Source organism: Sapajus apella, unplaced genomic scaffold (assembly GCF_009761245.1).
Source record: "Sapajus apella isolate SASKATOON/1434 unplaced genomic scaffold, GSC_monkey_1.0 scaffold119, whole genome shotgun sequence".
In the NCBI taxonomy this organism is placed as follows: Eukaryota; Metazoa; Chordata; class Mammalia; order Primates; family Cebidae; genus Sapajus; species Sapajus apella.
Window position 1 is genome coordinate 830,556 of NW_022437059.1, and position 19,709 is coordinate 850,264.

The 19,709-nt window shown below is 53.0% G+C and overlaps 1 protein-coding gene across 6 annotated transcripts in view; it reads right to left on the reverse strand.

Moving 5' to 3' along the window:
* Window positions 1-3,401: 3,401 nt before the first annotated feature.
* Window positions 3,402-19,709, reverse strand: part of MEF2D (myocyte enhancer factor 2D) — a 36,417-nt gene continuing 20,109 nt past the window's right edge. For 3 of the 6 annotated variants that reach the window (XM_032260647.1, XM_032260646.1, XM_032260645.1), the window contains exons 5-12: window positions 18,792-19,002; window positions 18,493-18,549; window positions 16,275-16,465; window positions 15,752-15,772; window positions 14,367-14,496; window positions 8,443-8,683; window positions 7,649-7,955; window positions 5,883-7,313 (exon numbers count right to left, since the gene is read on the reverse strand). In XM_032260647.1, coding sequence (XP_032116538.1) covers window positions 7,302-7,313; window positions 7,649-7,955; window positions 8,443-8,683; window positions 14,367-14,496; window positions 15,752-15,772; window positions 16,275-16,465; window positions 18,493-18,549; window positions 18,792-19,002 — 1,170 coding nt within the window. In that variant the 3' untranslated portion in view covers window positions 5,883-7,301. Of the gene's footprint in view, window positions 7,314-7,648; window positions 7,956-8,442; window positions 8,684-14,366; window positions 14,497-15,751; window positions 15,773-16,274; window positions 16,466-18,492; window positions 18,550-18,791; window positions 19,003-19,709 lie in introns of all 6 variants that reach the window. The other 3 variants (XM_032260650.1, XM_032260649.1, XM_032260644.1) reach the window with 2 other exon arrangements.

Sequence of the window (19,709 nt, forward strand, 5' to 3'; positions counted from 1 at the left end):
TGGGGCCCCTGCCTACCTCTTTGGTTCTGTGTGCTGTTCCTTTGACCTGCACCACAGTATTTGATTTCCTGAAGCCACCGTAGTCTCTCTATACTTTATGTGCTATTCCTGTTACAAAGAATGTCTTCCTTACCCTCATTTGCCCAGGCCACTCCTATATGTCTTCAAAATCCAGCTTAAGCTCTTCCTCCAAGGAGCCTCCTCTCATTTCCATTAGTTTGCATTTGGGTGTGCCACGTCTCTGATCCCAGAACCCCACTTACAGTCTTTCTATGTGACATTTAACACAGATTCAAGCGTAGACTGTTGGTTCAGTCTCTTGTCGCCATCAGACTGTGTTGCCTGGAGGTAGGAGCTATCTCATTCGTATGTCCCCAGTGCCTAACAAGGTTTCACAGTATAGGTGCTTGATAAATGTTTGTTGCATTTCAGACAGATTATGGCATGAGCCATACCACAAAGGATCTGTCGGGGAATGGATGGGGCTGTCTGGTCTGCCTAGACTCCACGGGATGCACAGGGAGCCATATGGACTAAGCTTGGAAAAAAGGTTGTGCTGGCTCTTTGAAGGCCTTGGGACACAGGCCAAGGAGTTAGCACTTTAGATGGTGGGTAGTGGAGAACCATGAGGTGTTAGATGATCAGAGCTGGGCCAGAGATGGGGAGGATGCGTTGGAGAAGGGGAAGGTGGGGGATAAGAGAAAACAGGCAGCTATTAGCTCTGTTTTGCAGAAACAAGCTTAAGGAGAATGTGACTGCCCAAACCACACAGCTGGTAAGTGGCAGGACGAGAAGTTGAACCAGTTACTTCTGGACTATGGCAAGTTCAGAGATCCTTGTATCACACCAATAAGGAGTTTACAGTAGATAAGGCTTCAAGGTTGTCCAAGTGTGAGAGGAATCCTGTATCAGTCAGGATAGGTTATACTGCAAACACAGTGCTCAAAATCGCTGTAGTTTAACAAAATAACAGTTATTTTCTATTCACACAAAGTCCACTCTGGTGCTGGATAAAACCTTAGGGCAGCTTACCAATCCGGGCTGCTTTGATCTGCTAGCACTCCTCCTCAACATGTGCTTCTGCAATTCCCACAACAGGGAAAGAATGTTTGGAGAATCAGGCCCTGGCTGCATTTCAGAAGGGACACACGTTATTTCCCATTATAGGCTGCTGACTTATAATGACTAGTCCAGTGACCCCACTTGACTATACAGGGACTGGGATGCATAGCCTTTTGTGTGTCCAGGAAGGGAAGAGAACAGGAAGTATTTGTGGGAAATACTAATGCCTACAAGGAAGGAGGCACAGGCCAGTCTTGAGGAACCGACAGCAGATGTGCAGAAGAGAGTGGTTTTGCTCGGGATTTGGGTGTTAGAATCAGGGCTGTTCTGGTCACCATAGAGAAAGGTCCTCTCTTCATGGCTGGGGGTGAGCTAGAGTCAACACTACCAGTGGGCTCTCACCTGTAGCAACGTCTGCAGAATTTGGGGAACTATGATGGAGGAGAGGGTGACCTCACTCAGATGGTGATTGGCAAAAGGCTTCGCTTCTTTGCCATGTGGGCCTTTCCACAGGGCTACTTAAGTGTCCCACAGAATGGCATCTGGCAAATAGAGAGGGGAAGAGGGGAGAGAGTAGAAGCCATGACTTATCCTTGGAAGTCACATGCCATCACTCTCCCTTATTTTTTTTGAGACAGTCTCACTCTGTCACCTAGGCTGGAGTGTAGTGGCGTGATCTCAGCTCACTGCACAACCTCCACCTCCCAGGTTCAAGCGATTTTCCTGCCTTAGCCTTATGAGTAGTTGGGAATACAGGCATGTGTCCCACGCCTGGCTAATTTTTTAATCTTTAGTAGAGATGGGATTTCGCCATGTTGGCCAGGCTAGTCTCAAACTCCTGACTTCAGGTGATCCACCTTCCTTGGCCTCCCAAAGTGGTGGGATTATAGGCATGAGCCACTGCGCCCAGCCACTCTGTCTTTTTTAATTGCACATACATACCAACCATGATTCACTGTGGAAGGGGACCACACAAGGGCATGAATACCAGGCAGGGATAATTGGAGGTCATCTTGGAAGCTGCTACAGGAGAACAGGCAACCAACAAGGAGCCTTATCTGGAGGGTGGTATCCTCTTAAGCCCCTCCTGCTCAGCTCATCGTTCCTCTCTGCCCCTATTGAAGGAGAAGTGAGGGGCAGAGACTGCAATGACCTTATGAAGGAAGCAGGACCAGTACAGATGGTCATCTGCATTTTGCAGAAACGCAAGGGATGAAGCCTTACTCCTATGTGCTCCCATAACGGGCTACCTGTGCAGCACCCACAGCCTTACCCATGCCTCCCAGGTTTTAGGCATTTGTAGGCCTGTCTCTGCCATTTGTATACGGCCCCTCGAACTCCACATTTCGCCTCTGCAGCACCTGGGCTAGGTAGAGAAGAGCAGCCACACCCTCTTCAAAGGGAGCCAAGCCGGATCTGCTTTCCTCCACAGCCGCTGCATCTGCCCCAGGGCACTACTGTGCTGAGTATGAGGGCAGGTTTTTTATTTCTTTTCGAGACGGAATCTAGTCTCGCTCTGTTGCCCAGACTGGAGTGCAATGGCGAGATCTCAGCTCACTGCAACTTCTGCCTCCTGGGTTCAAGTGATTCTCCTGCCCTAACCTCCCAAGTAGCTGGGATTACAGGTGCCCATCACCATGCCCAGCTAATTTGTGTATTTTTAGTAGAGACAGGTTTCACCATGTTGGCTAAGCTGGTCTCGAACTCCTGACCTCAGGTGATCTGCAAATGCTGGAATTACAGGTATGAGCCACCGTGCCCGGTCAAGGAGGCAAGTTTAAGGGCAGCCCATCCTGGCTGGAGGGCATGGTGGGGTCATGTGGTCCTTTGGGGTGTGTGAGGAGGGGAGAGAGAGGCTCCTTGGCACTGTTAAAGCACTTTAAAAGGGCAAGAGTGGCGTCCCCTGCTGTAGGGAACCATGCTGTGAGGACCATGAGGGTGGAATCCACCTGTGCATAACACGGTGCCCAGGCAAGTCTCTGCAGAGGAAGGCTTTCCGCAAAGGTCCTCACAGTGCCACAGTCCCACACCCAACACCATTCTGTTTCCAACCCAACCTTGGGTGGTGGTTCTGTTTCTGTGTCCCAGAATCCCTCCTGAGGCTTCTAGCTGGGCAACCCCTCCGTAGTGCGGGGCTGGGGCTGCCTCCTTCTGACAGAACACTTAGAAGAAATTCTCACCTGAAAACCCCACCTGAGACATGTGGAAGTGCCCTGCCCTGCAGGCCACCCCCGATTCTTCCCTGCTGAGGTGAAGTGCTGCCTCTCACCCTGACGGGGCCACACCAGTCCTTCCTTCCCGTCCTAGCCGCACCAAAGAAACCAAAACCCACGCCGAAGTATCAGAAACGTGTATTCTTTTTCTTTTAATAGTAAACCTCTTTACAACAAATATAGTGAAAGAGTTTTCAAACAAAACTCATAAGAATCTCGAGGACTTTGTCTTTTCTTATTGTGTAGAATACTAAGAAAGCATCACCATACAGCACGAAAAGAAATATTGAAAACAAATCAACAGCCTCACACTTGGACTCTCCCTGCCCCAGGACCCAGGAAGAGCCCCAGGAGTGTGGGTGATTGTCAGGTGTGGGGGTGGGGCACCTCCATGGCCCGTCCTGCCCCTCCCTTCCTCTTTCTCACCCCCTCCCTCCCTCTGGGACTTGAATGGGGAAGAGGAGAGAATCCAGATTCTCCATTGCAGCCTCCCTCCCCCCATACAAATGCCATTCCTTCTACCAACCGCTTTAAGGGGTGGGGAGAGGCAGCAGAGGGGAGAACACAGAGTTCCCAGGCTCCCTGTCTTTCCCCTCCCAAGAAAGCCTAAACTTACCCCTCACCCCACCCCAAGGGATTCCAAAGAGTCAGTTAAAAATATATAGATATAGATATTTCTAGATACACTTTTACATTTCTGTCTCTCCAAACAAATAAATAATCAGCAAGAGAAGGTGCATTACTTCCTTCCTGTCCAAGATGGGGAGGGCTGGGAAGGGGTCAGGGGTCAGTCTCGCTGCACTGAGTGTGCTGTTGAGGGGTAGGATGGTGTGTTCCACTGAGGTGGTGGTGGTGGTGGTGGGGTCCTCTTGCCCACTGTCCCTGAAAGCTGTGGGAAACCTGGGGAGGGGAGGGCCATTAGATGACTCCAGTGGTTACTTTGGCAAATGCCCAGTTTTTCAAAGGGAGTGAGTGGGTGGAGGCGAATTTGGCTTGAGAGGAAGAAGACATTAAGTCCCCATCTGAGGTCTGGCGTCCCAGGGACCCAGTCATCTGGCCGCCCAGGAGCCCCTACCCCTAAAGAAACCTTCGGATACTGAACTGCAGAAATGTCACATATTCACAGACCACCCCGTCCCCAGGGACAGAGAAGAAAGGACACAGAAACATCCACACATGGTAATCAAAAGCCAGGTTTGCCTTTATGAGGCAGAGGGCAAAACTGGTGAATATTGCACCGTGAACTGCAGGGGCCCTGTGTTTAATGGTGGCCAAGCCCAGCCTAGAAAGGTGGGCAGACTAATGGTGGGAACAGCCTGAGAAGGGAAGGCCAGTCATTCATTTACTGAGCACCTATCATTCAACCATTCACCCATTCAGCATTTATTGAGCGCCTACTATGTGCCAGGCACTGGGCGAGGCTCTGCGGATGCATGAATGAACAAGATTACACCCTGGCTTCTGTCAAGGCCTGGATCGAGGTTTGCCAGTTCTTGAAACTCCCTCTAGATGCCTGCAGGAGAGGTGGGAAGGCTGGATGTGCTGTCCCCACCCTGTCAGCGGGTTGGGGTTAAGAGTGAGTAAGAACAGATCACTGCTCAGCTGAGGGAGAAGCTTCAGGGAGGAAAAGGGACTTGAGTTTCACTCTGAAAGCAGGTCTGGGGTTAGGGGAAGAGGGTACTCCAGGAACTGTGTGTCACGTGTGGGCGACTAAGTGGACAACTGTGGGTGGAAGCAGAAGTCCCTGGAGGGAGAGGCCCTGGCAGAGGTAGGGCTGCAGGGAGAAGCACAGAGGGCCAACTGCCAATTCCCCCAACTGCAGTTCAATGCGTCAGAGTTGAGGGTGAGCTCGAGGAAAGGAGCAGGGAAGACGGGAGTGGGGGTCAGAGAGCTGAAGCCAGGGGTGTGGAGCTGGAACAGCCAACCGTCCCTTTGTAAACACACACCAGCCACACACAGACGCAGAGATACCCCAAGAGCTCCAGTCACATAGACTCACACACACGCCCAGCCAGGCTCAGAGACACACAGAGGCACGCCCGTGCAACCAGACACACACATAAATACAAAGGTACACCCATGCAACCAGACACACGCACGCACACACACATAAATACAAAGCTACACTCAGACACATAAATACCAGATGTCCTCATGAGCACAGGTACATGTGTGCTCACAGGCCCCTCTGCTCTGGTTCCTTCCCTGCATCAAGTATGGAAATACTGCAAGAGGCTGGGTCATAGAGGTGGGCAAAGATGGTCGGCTAACAAAACTGGGCCTTGTCTAACTCTACTCTCCAACTGGAAGGAAACCCCAAGGGAGCACCGCACCCCTTGGGCAGAGGAGCTGGGCTTGTGTGAAGGAGTGGTGCAGTCTGTCTGCCCACGTCACCCCAGGCCAGGCCCCTTAGGGCGGGGGGTGGTCCTAGAGAGCAGGCTGGGGGCCTGCCCCCTCCGGTTTAATCAACGATCCTGCCTGAGGTCTCAGGACTCTGTGCTTCGGCTGCCCCCTGGGCCCCTTGCCCACTGCCCCGCTGAGGAGGCAGCAGAGAGGGGCGGACTCAGAGGAGGGGAGGGGAGCAAGAACAACAGCAGAAGAATCTCGTCTGTACAGTACGGGCCGTTTGAGTCATTATTATTACAATATACTTTGACAAAAATAGAATCTCATTTCATATCAATACAACAACAACAACAAAAAACAGTTTCCTGGACTGTTACACCGCTAACATTTTCCAAAGGTCGCTATTTACAATTACAGTAGCCAAGAGGGAAGGTGGGATGCGGCCTAGAGGTGGTGGGACAAGGAGGTAGCGAGAGACAATGGGGGCACCAAGAGCAAGGAGGTGGGGTCAGGAGCAGAAGGAGCTAACAGGAGAAGCTAGGGAGAGGGGGTGAGGCGGAATGAGGGAGGTGGGCCCTCTACGGACCTCCCACCCCACAGACCATCCCAGTGTCCACTCCCCCAGGTAGTGTGCGTGCAAGGCCAAGGACATCCCCTCACCACACCTGCCCCGATGAAAGAGCTCTGGCCTGGATCACCCCAGGGAGGTCCAGGCCAACTCTCGCCCCGAGCCACCTCACTGAAGACCCTCTCCCGGTTCTCCCTGCACATTGTGGCCAGCTTTACAGGGCTGGCATCAACCGAGGGGCGGGGAGCTATTGCACTGTATATCTTAGAGAAAAGCTGGGGAAGGGAGGGGCCCGATTTGCCCCCTGCCTAGCCCTTCTGCCCTCCACAGCCCTCTCCTCATGGCTCTGTCTTTCTCTCCAAATGTGCTTCCAGAGAGGCCCTCACCTCGAACCCATCCCCAGCCTCAGATTCCCCAGGCTGCCTTCCCAGCCCAAAGCTCAGCCAGCACCCACACACCTTGGGGGTGCAGCACACACAAGAATCAGCACAGGTGTGGCACGTGTGTGCAGGGCATTTGGGGGCCAGGCTTCAGTATTCTGCTCCATGTGCCTATGGCCACATGAACCCAGAAACAGAGACCCTTTTCAGAACCTCTGCCTCACTTTCCCCTTGAGACACAAACCCACCCGTCAAGCCCACTTTGGGGTTTCAGTCTATAGTGTGGGTTTCTTTTGTTGTTTGGTAGTTTTTTGGTTATTTCCCTCTATCTGGGGGATGGGGTGGGAGGGCTCCACATGCAGGGCTCGGCACCTGTCCTTTCCCCAAGGCCTATCGGGCCCCGCACCCCCTTCCTGCAGCATATGTGTACAACGTGCAAAGTGTCCCCCCTTCCCGCGAAAAACAGAGCCCCCCAGCCAGTGAAAATGGTGGGGGGGACAGAAAAAGGGGATGAGAGCATCCCCCTCTCCAAAGCGAGAATCCAAATTAAAAAAAATATAATAATAATAATAATATAATAATAATAATTATACACAAATGTAACCGTCAACAGGACATGGAGCACAAGAAAGGAGGTGGGGGTCGAGCGGGAGGAGCCCGGGGCAGGGAAGGGCGGGCGGTGAGATTGTCAACTCTTCATCAGGGAGGCTGAGAGGAGGGGAGTGGGAACCGTCACTTTAATGTCTGTGAAGAGAGGAGATGGAGAAGGGGGTGTGAGGGAGTGGCCCAGGCTACGGGTGTGCACCCCCCACTCCCCTTTCCCCATAGGGCCGGGATTCTAGTGGCAGGGCCAGCTGTGGGGGAGGGGCAGTCATCGAGCAGAAGGACTGATGCTGGAGGGAGGGAGAAGACGGGCCTTTGGCAGGAGTGAAGGGGTGTTGGTGCTGCCCTAGAAGGACTGGCGAAGGGCTAGCCGGCCACAAGGCCTCTTGAGTGGGAAACAAAACAGGTTGGGGGCACGCGGGGCAGTCCCTGGGTGTAGCAGACACTGGCAGACAGGAGAGGTGATGCTACAGTACCCAGGTATCGAGCCGCATCCTCTTCACAGCTGAGCCCTCAGCCTCAGGCTCTGCGGCTGGGCGCAGCAGGCCCAGTGTGGGCCCGAAGTCCCCCCGTCCGTCATCCCGGTCCCCCGTCTCATAGGATCCCCCGGCTGGGCTGCTGAGACCATCGCCAGGCTCAGGGCGGGCAGCTGGGAACACAGCTGGAGGGGGAGGCGCAGGGCTGCGCTCACGGCTTGGGGACACCGGTTCTGACTTGATGCTGATGTGGGGGTGGGTGGTGACTGTGAGAGCAGCACCCACGTGGGGCAGGGGGCTGCCCGGGCTGGAGGCAAGCAGTGGAAATGGGGTACAAGGGATAGAAACAGACGGAGTGAGTGACAGAACGAGTGACAGAAGGACACCAGACAGAAAGTGAGAGAGAACAGAGGATAAGAATATGGGGGATGGGGTGTGGGGGAGAGGCAATTGGATGGAGAGAGATCAGAAGAGGGTTGAATGAAGGGAAGAAAAGGGAAATAAGAAATATTAGTTCTCTTTCCATCCTGTGTCATCTTCTGCAACCCAGGCCCCCCCCCACCTCCCACCCTCTACCCTGGGGCTAGCTCATGGAAGGGGCTCAGGGTGAGCCTCCTTGGCATGTCCAAGAGACCCCAGCGCTGTCACTATTGCCTAACAGACTGTGCGGTGCACATCCTCACAGGATGTCCGCTAGAACCCTGCAGGGAACCCAGCTCCCCAGAGGCCCCTCCTCTTTCCGCTCCTCAATTCTCCCTTCCCACACATTCACATGGAGTCTCCCCAGGACTCACATGAGGTTGCTGAGAGATACAGGGACCAGGTGGGACTGTGGCTGAGGTGGCTGCTGCGGCTGCTGAGGCTGCTGTGGCTGTGGCTGCGGTGGCTGCGGTGGCTGCTGCTGTGGAGGCTGTGGCTGCTGCGGCTGCTGGGGCTGTTGTGGCTGCTGCCAGGCGGTGACATTGCCTAGCGACAGCCCCCCAGGCGAACTGAAGGCTGGTAAGGAGGAGAGCTCTGCACTGGTCAACTGGTAATCTGCATGGAGGAAAAGTGAGGATGAACCTGGAGTCGGGGAGAGCACACAGGCTCCTGTGAGGGAGCTGCCTCCAGGAGGACTGTGGGGATGAGGGGACAGGGAGTATGTAATGACAGATGTAAAGAATTCAAGAAGACCATAAAAATTCAGTGACGATGGTACTCAGAGTTGAAGAAACCTAAGTCATAATAACCATGAGGTGCTGTTTTTTTTTTTTTTTTTTTTTTTTGAGACGGAGTCTCACTCTTGTTACCCAGGCTGGAGTGCAATGGCGCGACCTCGGCTCACCGCAACCTCCGCCTCCTGGGTTCAGGCAATTCTCCTGCCTCAGCCTCCTGAGTAGCTGGGATTACAGGCACACGCCACCATGCCCAGTTAATTTTTTGTATTTTTTTAGTAGAGACGGGGTTTCACCATGTTGACCAGGATGGTCTCGATCTCTTGACCTCGTGATCCACCGGCCTCGGCCTCCCAAAGTGCTGGGATTACAGGCTTGAGCCACCGCGCCCGGCTTGTGCTGTTTTTTTTAACAGGATGAAAAGATGTGGTTTTTGTTTTGTTTTTTGAGAATGATTCTCACTCTGTTGCCCAGGCTGGAGTGCAGTGGCATGATCTTGACTCACTACAACCTCTGCCTCCCAGGTTCAAGCAATTCTCATGTCTCTGCCTCCCGAGTAGCTAGGATTACAGGCATGCACCACCATGCCCGACTAAATTTTATTTTTTTAGTAGTGACAGGGTTTTTCCATGTTGGTCAGCTGATCTCAAACTCCCAACCTCAGGTGATCTACCCACCTCGGCCTCCCAAAGTGCTGGGATTACAGGTGTGAGCCACCACCCTCGGCCTTCCAATTGCCTTTCTTTTTTTTTTTATTTTTTTATTTTTTTTATTTTTTTGGGACGGAGTTTCGCTCTTGTTACCCAGGCTGGAGTGCAATGGCGCGATCTCGGCTCACCGCAACCTCCGTCTCCCGGGTTCAGGCAATTCTCCTGCCTCAGCCTCCTGAGTAGCTGGGATTACAGGCACACGCCACCATGCCCAGCTAATTTTTTGTATTTTTTTAGTAGAGACGGGGTTTCACCATGTTGACCAGGATGGTCTCGATCTGTTGACCTCGTGATCCACCCGCCTCGGCCTCCCAAAGTGCTGGGATTACAGGCTTGAGCCACCACCCTCGGCCTTCCAATTGCCTTTCTAAGGTAGTGGGGAGCCCTGGTAAAAGCCTGGCGGATAGGGCTTCAGAGGCAAATCACTGCAACTACCATTCCACCTATGGCACAGCCCCCAAGCCTCCTTGACTGTCAGTACCTAAAATTTATAGCAACAGGGTTTGAGCTGCTGTGCCCACACACATAAACACAGAGAACACAGGCTGGGTGCAGTGGCTCACGCCTGTAATCCAGCACTTTGGGAGGCTGAGGTGGGCGAATCACGAGGTCAGGAGTTCGAGACCAGCCTGGCCAACATGGTGAAACCCTATCTCTACTAAAAATACAAAAAAAATTAGCCGGGCATGGTGGCATGTGCCTGTAGTCCCAGCTACTCAGGAGGCTGAGGCAGGAGAATTGCTTGAGGTTGCAGTGAGCCAAGATCGTACCACTGCACTCCAGCCTGGGCAACAGCGATGAAAAAAAAAAAAACCACAGAGGAACACAAGTTAGCCCCTGAGGCCTCATGCACATGGGGTAGAGGGGCTGCAAGGGCACATACAGCTGGGAGCACAGCTGGCCAAGGTTCTAGCAGGTCTCCCAATGAGGGGGCACTCATTAATTCATACAATGTCTACCTGAAAGAACAAACTGACGTTTACACTGTCACAGAGTAAACAGGATCACGGAATGTTTCACGATTTACACAGCACTGTTATGTTTCATGCTGTATCCTATTTGGGATGGTTTAGAAAATGTCCTCCCTAATTCAAGACCAGCTTGGCCAAAATGGTGAAACCCTGTCTCTATTAAAAATACAAAAAATTAGCCGGGCGTGGTGGCACGCACCTGTAATCCCAGCTACTTGGGAGGCTGAAGCAGGAGAATCACTTGAACCTGGGAGGTGGAGGCTGCAGTGAGCAGAGATCGCATCACTGTACTCCAGCCTGGGCAACAGAGTGAGACTCTGCTTAAAAGAAAGAAAGAAAGAAAATGTTCTCCCTGAGGCTGCACTGTGGTAGTGGGAGTGCTGTGATGGGAACGCATCCTTCAGCCATCCCAACACCCCACCACTATGCTATTACTCAGGGAGTCATTTGCTCTGGTGCTGTTTTTATTCAGGGAAGATGGCATTCTCTCTGCAATACAGCAATAAGGTTAAAGGCGTGAGCGATGAGGTCAAACTTCCGGGCTACCTCCACTTAGGCTGTGTGACCTTGGGCAAGTTACTGACTTTGCCTATAAACTGGAGGTAATAATCCTACCTACAAAACAGCTGTTGTGAGGACTCAGCAAGTTCATACACAGAAAGCATGTAGAACAGTGTCTGGTCCACAGAAAAATAATCCAAAGATTTACCTATTACTACTTTACAAATGAGGCAACGGCAGCCTCAGGTTTGAGGAACCGGCTCCAGGTCACGGAGAGCGGAGGAAGCCACTGGCAGAGCTAAGACAGGACCCCAGAACTCCATTCCCTTTAAATCACACTTTAGAGGAGTCTGTGCTTGGTTCTAGTATCCTCACGTGGGCCAGGACTTTTGAAATGCTTATATTTAAAAAGCAAGCAAGGGCAGAAACGAGCCCTACAGTCAACTATTTTTTTTTTCTCTCTCTTTTTTTTACACTCAAGACTTGCCATCCAGTAAGAGAGTCAACTATTTCTAACACTTGTTTTACAAACTAGGAAGCCAGGCCCAGAGCAGTGCAGTGCCTTGCCTAAAGTCCCTCAGTGAGTGAGTGGTGGAGACTGACGCCCAGCCCTGCACTGTCCCACCAGATTCCAGCCCTATCTACTGGGAGGCTTGGCTCCCCAGGACCAGGAGGAACATGGCCCCCAGGCCACCTGGCAGCCTCCTGGTCTGCTCCCAGAGCCACCACAGCCAGGCCTATGCAGCCGGTGTCAACAAGAGGCCAGGCCCTTACACGAGGCATTACCATAGTCCGATTACCTCCAGCCGGAACTTGAACTGCAGCCAAGGACTGTAAACAGTGAACAACTAAACAGCAATGTGTTCACTGGGGTTTTGTTTATACACCTAGGATCACCTGAAAACACCTGGTGTTTAAACTGAGATCTGCTTAGCTGCTCCTGCAGCAAAAGGAGAGGGAGCCTTTGCTCTCTGAAAGTTTATAAGAAGCCTCAGACACTTCCCAGCAGGACTCCAAGGGCGGCCTAGGGGTGGAAACTGCTTTCATGCCAAAGTGACAGATGAGAATCTTTAAGTCTAACCTTCCTGAGTGCCTGTCCCAGGTTGGCTGACACCAGCTAACTTTTCTCCTGCTTCACAAAGACTGTGGGCCCAAGAAGACAGCAAAAAAACAGAACCCCCCCCCCCATAATAAACAGCTCCAGAAAAGTGGTCTAAAAGTGGTCTGAGCTGCTCTCCACCAACTGTCCCTGTCCAGGCCACCCCACCCTCAGGGCTGGTTTTTCTGGTTGGACCCCAGAGCCCCAGTGGCAGGGCTGGAAAAGCCTCAAAGTCCTCCTGTCTACCCACTCCTCTTACAGATGGGGAGACGAGCCCACAGGGTGTGTCTTCTGAAGCAGCCGTCTCTGAAGCTGCCAGGACATAGTAGCCTGGGGCTGGGCACACACATGGGTGCACATGCAAGGGAGAAGGGATGCACAGACACCTGGGTGGTAACTACACACAGACACCCAAGCCGGAGTCTGGTTCCTCAACAAGAGGCAGTCCTTCCAGCTGTCTTACCAGCCATGAGGGGCTTTGCTATGCAGAGGGCTGGGTTCTGGATTTTTACATATGGGGAGGAGGTGGGATTTGGTGGGTATTTGCACTGGTGTCTGGTACCTAGCATGGTTCAACTCTAGGAGGCTTGGGGAAGGGGGGAGAGGTTTATGGGTCTTTTGGTCCAGACTAAACTATTCATAGGAATTGGCCTGACAAAACCATTCACATGTGAGAGAGCCTGGGGAAGGCAGAGGTCTCTATCTGGAAACGGCCCAGGCTCTCCAGCCACATGAATGCTCTGGAACAAGGGGACAAGGTGTTTCCTCCTTGGCAACTCCTTCCTAACACAGTGGCTTAGAGTACAGGCAAGGATGGCTGAGTGTCACAGACTGTTTCTGGGCAGGTGTGAGTACGTGACACAGGCCAGGATGGTCCTAGGGACTCAGGACAGCCCAGGCACTGGGTGTCCTATCTGAATTCTTGTGTCCAGACGCCTTTCTCATGTCCTCAAGTGACTCTTTACCTTCAGATCCCGCTCTCCAACCTTCCCCCCTCTTCCTCCTTCCTCGCTCCCTCATCATTCTACCACCATGCCAAAATTAGAGGAGAGACCCTCTTCCTCCCCCTCTGCCTTGCCCTGGAACCCCCATTTGGCTTTCCCAGGAAGCTGGCAAACTGACCCTGACTGTGCTTTCTCTCTGGCCTCCTCAGCCTCCCTGTTTTCTCTCCCTCATTCCTTCATTCTCTTCCAGGGAGCCTTTCTGAACTGACCACGTTCCCCTCACCACTCCCCAGACCTGAAGCCTAGAGACTGGTCAGGCCGAAGCACCTGCTCACCTGCCCCTGTCTTGTCTTCTCCTCAGGCTGGAGGCTCCCTGAAGACAGGGGGTCCCTTCTCCATTAGGTACTATTTTAAAAATAAATAATGCTGGCCAGGCATGGTGGCTCATGCCTGTAATCCCAGCACTCTGGTGGATCACCTGAGCTCAGGAGTTTGAGACCAGCCCAGACCACATGGCGAAACCCTGTCTCTACTACAAATACAAAAATTAGCTGGGCATGGTGGCATGTGCCTATAATCCCAGCTATTCAGGAGGCTGAGGCAGGAGAATCACTTGAACCCAGTGAGCCAAGGTCTCAGCACTGCAATCCAGCCTGGGTGACAGGGCGAGACGCTAAAAAAAATAACAAAAACAAAGAACCCCCACAATGCCTAGTTAAATTTGAATTTCAGATGAAACAAAACATAATTTGTTAGCACAAGTATATCTTTGGTTCTGGGCAGTTGGTAACACAGCACTTTGGGAGAGTGAGGCAGGAGGACAGCTTCAAACCGGGAATTTGAGATTAGCCTAGACAACACAGAGAGACCCTGTCTGTACAAAAAAATTTAAAATAAAGCCAGGTATGGGGGCACGTGCCTGTACTCCCAACTACTCAGGAGGCTGAGGCAGGAGGATCACTTAAGTCCAGGAGTTCAAGGCTGTAGTGAGCTATGATGGCACCACTGCACTCCAGTCTGGGTGACAGTGTGAAACCCTGTCTCAAAACAAAAAAACAAAACCCCCCAAATTAAATATGTCATTGGGACATACATTAGCAGAAGAATGCCTTTGGGACATATTTGTACTAAAAAACTACTTGTTTTATCTGAAACTTAAATTTAAAGGCATTCTGTGCTTTTATTTGCTAAATCTGTTTACCATAATCAGGTGAGGGCTCCCCCAAATCAATGGCCCTCCTCAGATGGGGCCTGTCCAGGGGATATAGAGCATTTCTGTCTGGTCACTTGCCAGCCCCAAGCCCAAGTGCACACATGCACATGTCACATGAACACTCACCTGTGTTGTAGGCAGTGGGCATGGAAGAGAAGGGGAGGCCCTGGCTGAGTAAACTCGGCGTTGCCACAGAAACCACTGGGGTGGTGAGCGAATGGGTAGACTGGGAGACCCCAAGGCGCTGGGCATTGTTCTGCAGGAGAAAACTGTCTGTCAGGAGGTGGCTGATGGGTGGGCAGTCTTATGCTGGCCCTCCATCCCAAGCCCAAGGTGAGGTCCCTGAATCCAAAAGCCAAGGTGGGGTGCCTTAGCATGGAGGCCCCCCCCAGACACACAAACACACGTTGGTGCATTCACAGAGACACTCAGATCCATGGAGAGAAACATGCACACACAGATTCACTGACACCAACACACGTGCAAAAACGAAAGCACGTGTGCCGGCCCTGTGGCCTCAGCCCCAACATTCGCCCAGCCTCCCAGTGCAGAGTGAGGGAAGGGAGACATCGTCCATCCGTCCCTCAGGAGCCCACTCTCCATCCTTCACACTGCTGCACACGCCCCGGCAGAGGCGTGCTGGCATCTGCAAGGGGAATGTGGGGCCTGGCGTGGCGTGTGCCTGCGCGTATGCACACACGTGTGTGGGGCTGTCAGCTCCATCTGCCGCTGAGTCACTTGTTTATTCCAACTCCACGCTGGGGCCGAAACTGCCGCCGTGTTGGCCGCCAAAGCCTGCCTGCCTTTTCCAGCCTCTCTGGCCTCCCGTCAGGGAGTTGGGGAGGGAGGAGCCCCCGCCCCACTCCTGGCTGGGGGTGAGTATGTAAGTGTGTGAGAGCGAGGAGGAAAATGAGCAGCTGTGACTGCCTCTGAGTGCCCATGCCATGGGCTAAGTGCAGGAGGGAGCACGGGGACACGAGGGAGGTGGGAAGCCCCACCAAGAAGGACAAGTCCAGCCTGGGCCTGGGCTTTGGCTTCCCCTGAAACACCGACTTCACCATCCAGCTGGCCTCCCTCCTAAGGCGGATCCTGTCCTGGATCCCAAGAATGCAGTGTGAGCCTGAGTGGAGTCAGAGGACTATGGGATCCAGTCCCCCTGTCCAGGGCCTAGTCTAGGTATCTGGGTGGGACCTCTGAGCCCTGGGGCTGGCCCACTCCCCCTCGCACACGTACATACACACAGAAGGAGGTGTGTCTGAATGAACATAACACCACATGCAGACATTCATGTACACACAGGCACACACACGCATGTCTGACCTCTCACCCCCGCCCCCTACACCTCTGAATCCCACCTGGCACGAAGCACAGCTCCTGGCAACTAAGCAAAGAAACAGCAACAGTCCACGAACAGGCGAGAGGCCAAGGACGCACATGTACTTCATGCTCGGGGACTACAGAGCAATACCCAGAATTCAAAGCCACAGCAAACAGCTCATAGCCTCACTTACCAGATCTAAATGGTCCTCAGTCTGAGAGCAGAAATAAAACCAAGGGGATGTTCAGTCTCTGGCCTCTGCCCCACCCCACACCTCTGTCCCCACAGCCGTTCCATCCACCTCTCTTCATAAGAGTGGGATGGCTCTACCCAACCTACAAAGGCAGAGCTCTTCACTGTCCTGACTGATTTCCAGAGCTGCTCCATCCCAATCTCCACCAGTTAGGAAATGCTCACCATCTAATCTCCATCCCTCCTGCTGAAGTGACAAATCCTTTCTATTATCCTCCCCATCACAGAACCTTCCTTCTTACCTCCTGTCCCTTTTTACTGCCTTAGGCTGGTACTTCTTGTGTTGCAACCTCTTAAAAGGCCCTCTGGGAAGAACGAGCTCATAAAAAGCCATGCTTCCATGATCCCTCTTGGGAAGTCCTAACTGCTGGCTAGCCTTCATCTCTCCTGCTAGAGGTCTGCTCTTTCCCCGTCCTTACTCTTCCATTCCCCAGCCCCCGCCCTTGGCCCAGACACCCACTTACCAAGTGATGCATTAACCCCTTTCCTGCCTGGGAAGTGATGACTCGCAGGTCGGGCTTGCGGCTGGGGGCTCCAAGCTGGGTGCTGTGGGTGGGCGGGGGTGGAGACTTGGCAGGGATGACCTTGTTTAGGCTGTTGCCATTGGCCACAGGGAGGAGGCCAGGGGAAGCCCGGGCACTGACGTAGCCATTCCCTGGAGAAGTGACAACATGAGGGTAAAAGGAAAAACATGGGCCTACCCTTCAGCCCTGTTAACTTCCCCACACCAATGCTCCTGTCACCCGGAACCTCTCAAAGCCATGCTTAAGGCTTTGAGTGGGGGCTGAGCTATCAGATGTTCCCCAAATACTTCATGTCTTTGGAGTAATGGGAGGTGAGTACCCCTTACTCCTGAATCTTTAGGTTTGTTCCCCTAACTCCAAGCTACATGTAATGGGGCTTGGTGATGGGACTCTGAGGTCAGTGGGAAGAACTGAAAAGCAACCATTGCCTCTAGGCTCTGCGATGACAAAGCCTCTCCCTGTCCTCTCTGTTCTTTGGTCTCCACAGGCAGGAAGTCTAGCATTTTCAGATCCCACAGTCTGCCCCAGACAGGACCCACCATGACCCGGGTGTGGAAGGGGTGGCAGCCTGGATTCTGGGCCTCAGTGAGAAGCCTGGTCACCATGACAAATCAACAACCGCTCGGACTGCTCCACGTGCTGTGAGCAGTGGTCGATGTGATTTGGATCAACATGTGACAAGCTGCCCACAGCTTGGAGGAAACACGCCATTCACTGTTGGTGATGGCATTATTGGCACTGGGAGACAGGTAACAGGGCCACCACCATAATTAGCCTGGTAATAACAAATGTAATAACTATCTTTTATATCTGCTCCATACTCTACAATCCACACAGGCCTTTCACACATGTATTATCTTATTTAATCCACACATTAACTCTGCAAGACAGACAGGACATTAGCCCTGTTCACAGAAGAGGAAACTAGAGCCTTCTTGAGAGAAGTGTAATGACTTGCCCAGGGCCACACAGCTGGCTGGAGGCCAAGCAAGGGCTCTCGGCCACTTTCCACATGCTGGACTTTTTGTATCACTGCTCCCTTAAGGTCTACAAGCATTTCTCTGGCCCTCTCCTTGAAGAAGGAGACATATTCACCGCTCCTTTAATTTCCTGACTTTATGACCCAATTATGACCAGGGAGGGATTATATAGCACCCCCAAATGGGGCTGGGGGATGCTGAGGTCCAAGGATGTGAGGGGGACTGCAGTCAGAAATGCCTCCTTGCTCTGTCCCCTAAGAGCACGCTGTTGCCCTGGAAGTGTGTGCCAGCCTCCATCCCAATTCCCGGATCACTCTGGGAATGGCAGGAATGTCAGGGTGACGTCAATCGTGACATTCGAAGTCACAGTCACCCAGCCGGACAACAGTACAGGGCAAGAGGGGCTGTTGCTGCCAGGGCTGAGGGGGACAGCCTTTCTTCTATGGCTTTTTTTTTGAGATGGAGTTTCACTCTTGTTGCCCAGGCTGGAGTGTAACGCTGTGATCTCAGCTCACTGTAACCTCCACCTCCTGGATACAAGCGATTCTCCTGCCTCAGCCTCCCAAGTAGCTAGGATTCGCACCATGCCTTGCTAATTTTGTATTTTTAGAAGAGACAGGGTTTCTCCATGTTGGTCAGGCTAGTCTCAAGCTCCCGGTCTCAGGTGATCCACCTGCCTCAGCCTCCCAAAGTGCTGGGATTACAGGCATGAGCCACCATGCCCAGCTGCTTCTGTGGCTTATGTATGCGTGCTCACATGTGCACATCTAACATCTGGATACTTCTGTAAGAGGGAGAATGCACGTGTGTGTGTGAGTGTCTATGTGAGTCTGTCCCTATCGTTTGTCTAGGCAATGCCTGGCATTCTCATCCTTCAGATCCCAACCAGATACTTGCACTCAACTGTAAAAAACTTGCGTCTTCCCCTCCAACTAGAAATGCTGGCCCATTTTCTCACGGTTTACTCAGAATTCTCTGAGCCTCCGTCTCTGCTGATCATCCACACCAATCATTGCTACAGAAAACAAAATCCAGGGGCTTAAAAATTTCTGACTCTTCCTCCAGTTCTGGCCCTGGGATCTTCCTCTCATCTAGGTTCCTTCCTGGTCCTTGGACCCCCTGTGGCCACTGAGCAGGTACCCTTCCCCACCTCCAGGTAGAAGGATGGCTGCACTCACCAACAGGGCTGGGGCAGGCTCCATTAGCACTGTTCAGGTCACCCCCCAGCATGGCCCCTGGAGGAAAAACAGAACCAGGATGAGCTGACAGCACTCCCCTTTTGAGAGTGAGTCTTGGGGACTGAACATGAAGAGGGGTCCCCAGGAGGAGGAAGAGTCATATTCCCTTCCCTCAGGAGCCACACAAATGGGGGGATGCTGTGGTAGGTGAAGAGAGATACTCGCCACTGAAAATGGAACCTCAAAGACCTCATCACATCTCATTTCCACCTCACCTGCCCACCTGCCAGCCAACTCACCTGCACTAGCTGGCCGCTGGGGCAGGCCAGGAGACACACTGTTCCTCTGTAGTGCTGGCTGCTGGGGTGACAGGAGCCGCGGGTCTGTGAGGGATGACGTCACCAGGGAAGGGGTGACCAGGGAGCCGCTGGGATTGCTGAACTGCAGTGAGCTCTGATTGGACACGGGCACCGTGACAGGCATGGCAAAGTTGGGGGCCGGGACAGCTGACTAGACAGAAAGATGGAGGGACAGGATCAGGCCAGATCGACCCCTTCCATGGAGCCCACTTTTCCTGGGAGGGCAGGCAGGGTTCTTCTCATTTCTGGGCTACACATCCTGGGGCCAGCAGCTCAAGCTCCCTGCCCTGTGCCCTCATAGAGTCCTGCCCGCCACTCCCACCAAGGAATAACTTTGAGGGAAAGCTGTGGGTCCTTTTCTGGCCCAGAGAATGAGAACAGGGCTCTGCTCACTGCAGACAGGACCAGGGACACCCCCTAGTGGAGGTGGGTTAGTCCTCAGCCAGGCAGGACACACGGGGAGCAGGTTAGAAGTCCTGAGAACAGACCCAAATTCACACACACACAGCTGTTAAAGGCTTGCGCCATGGGTCGGGACATCACTTCACTTGCAGTCTCTCACCCATCCGGCCAGCTGCAGAGAGAGCTCACCCCCACCTCACTGCCTTCCCCTTCAGCAGTTCTGCTTTCCCTACACAAGGCTGAGTGTCTCTGCTTGGGCTATCAGAGCAGGCCCAGGCAGGCCTCTCCCCCAAAAAGCATTTGGACAAAGAGCACACTCCACTTTCCTGTCCTCTAAGGATCTCGTCATCTACACACTTCTTGCTGCAGAGGGGACACTCCAGGCCTCTCCAACTAATGCTCCATTCCAGTCGAGTCTCAGCAAGGGATGCAGGTTTATCATGACCAAGGTGAGAG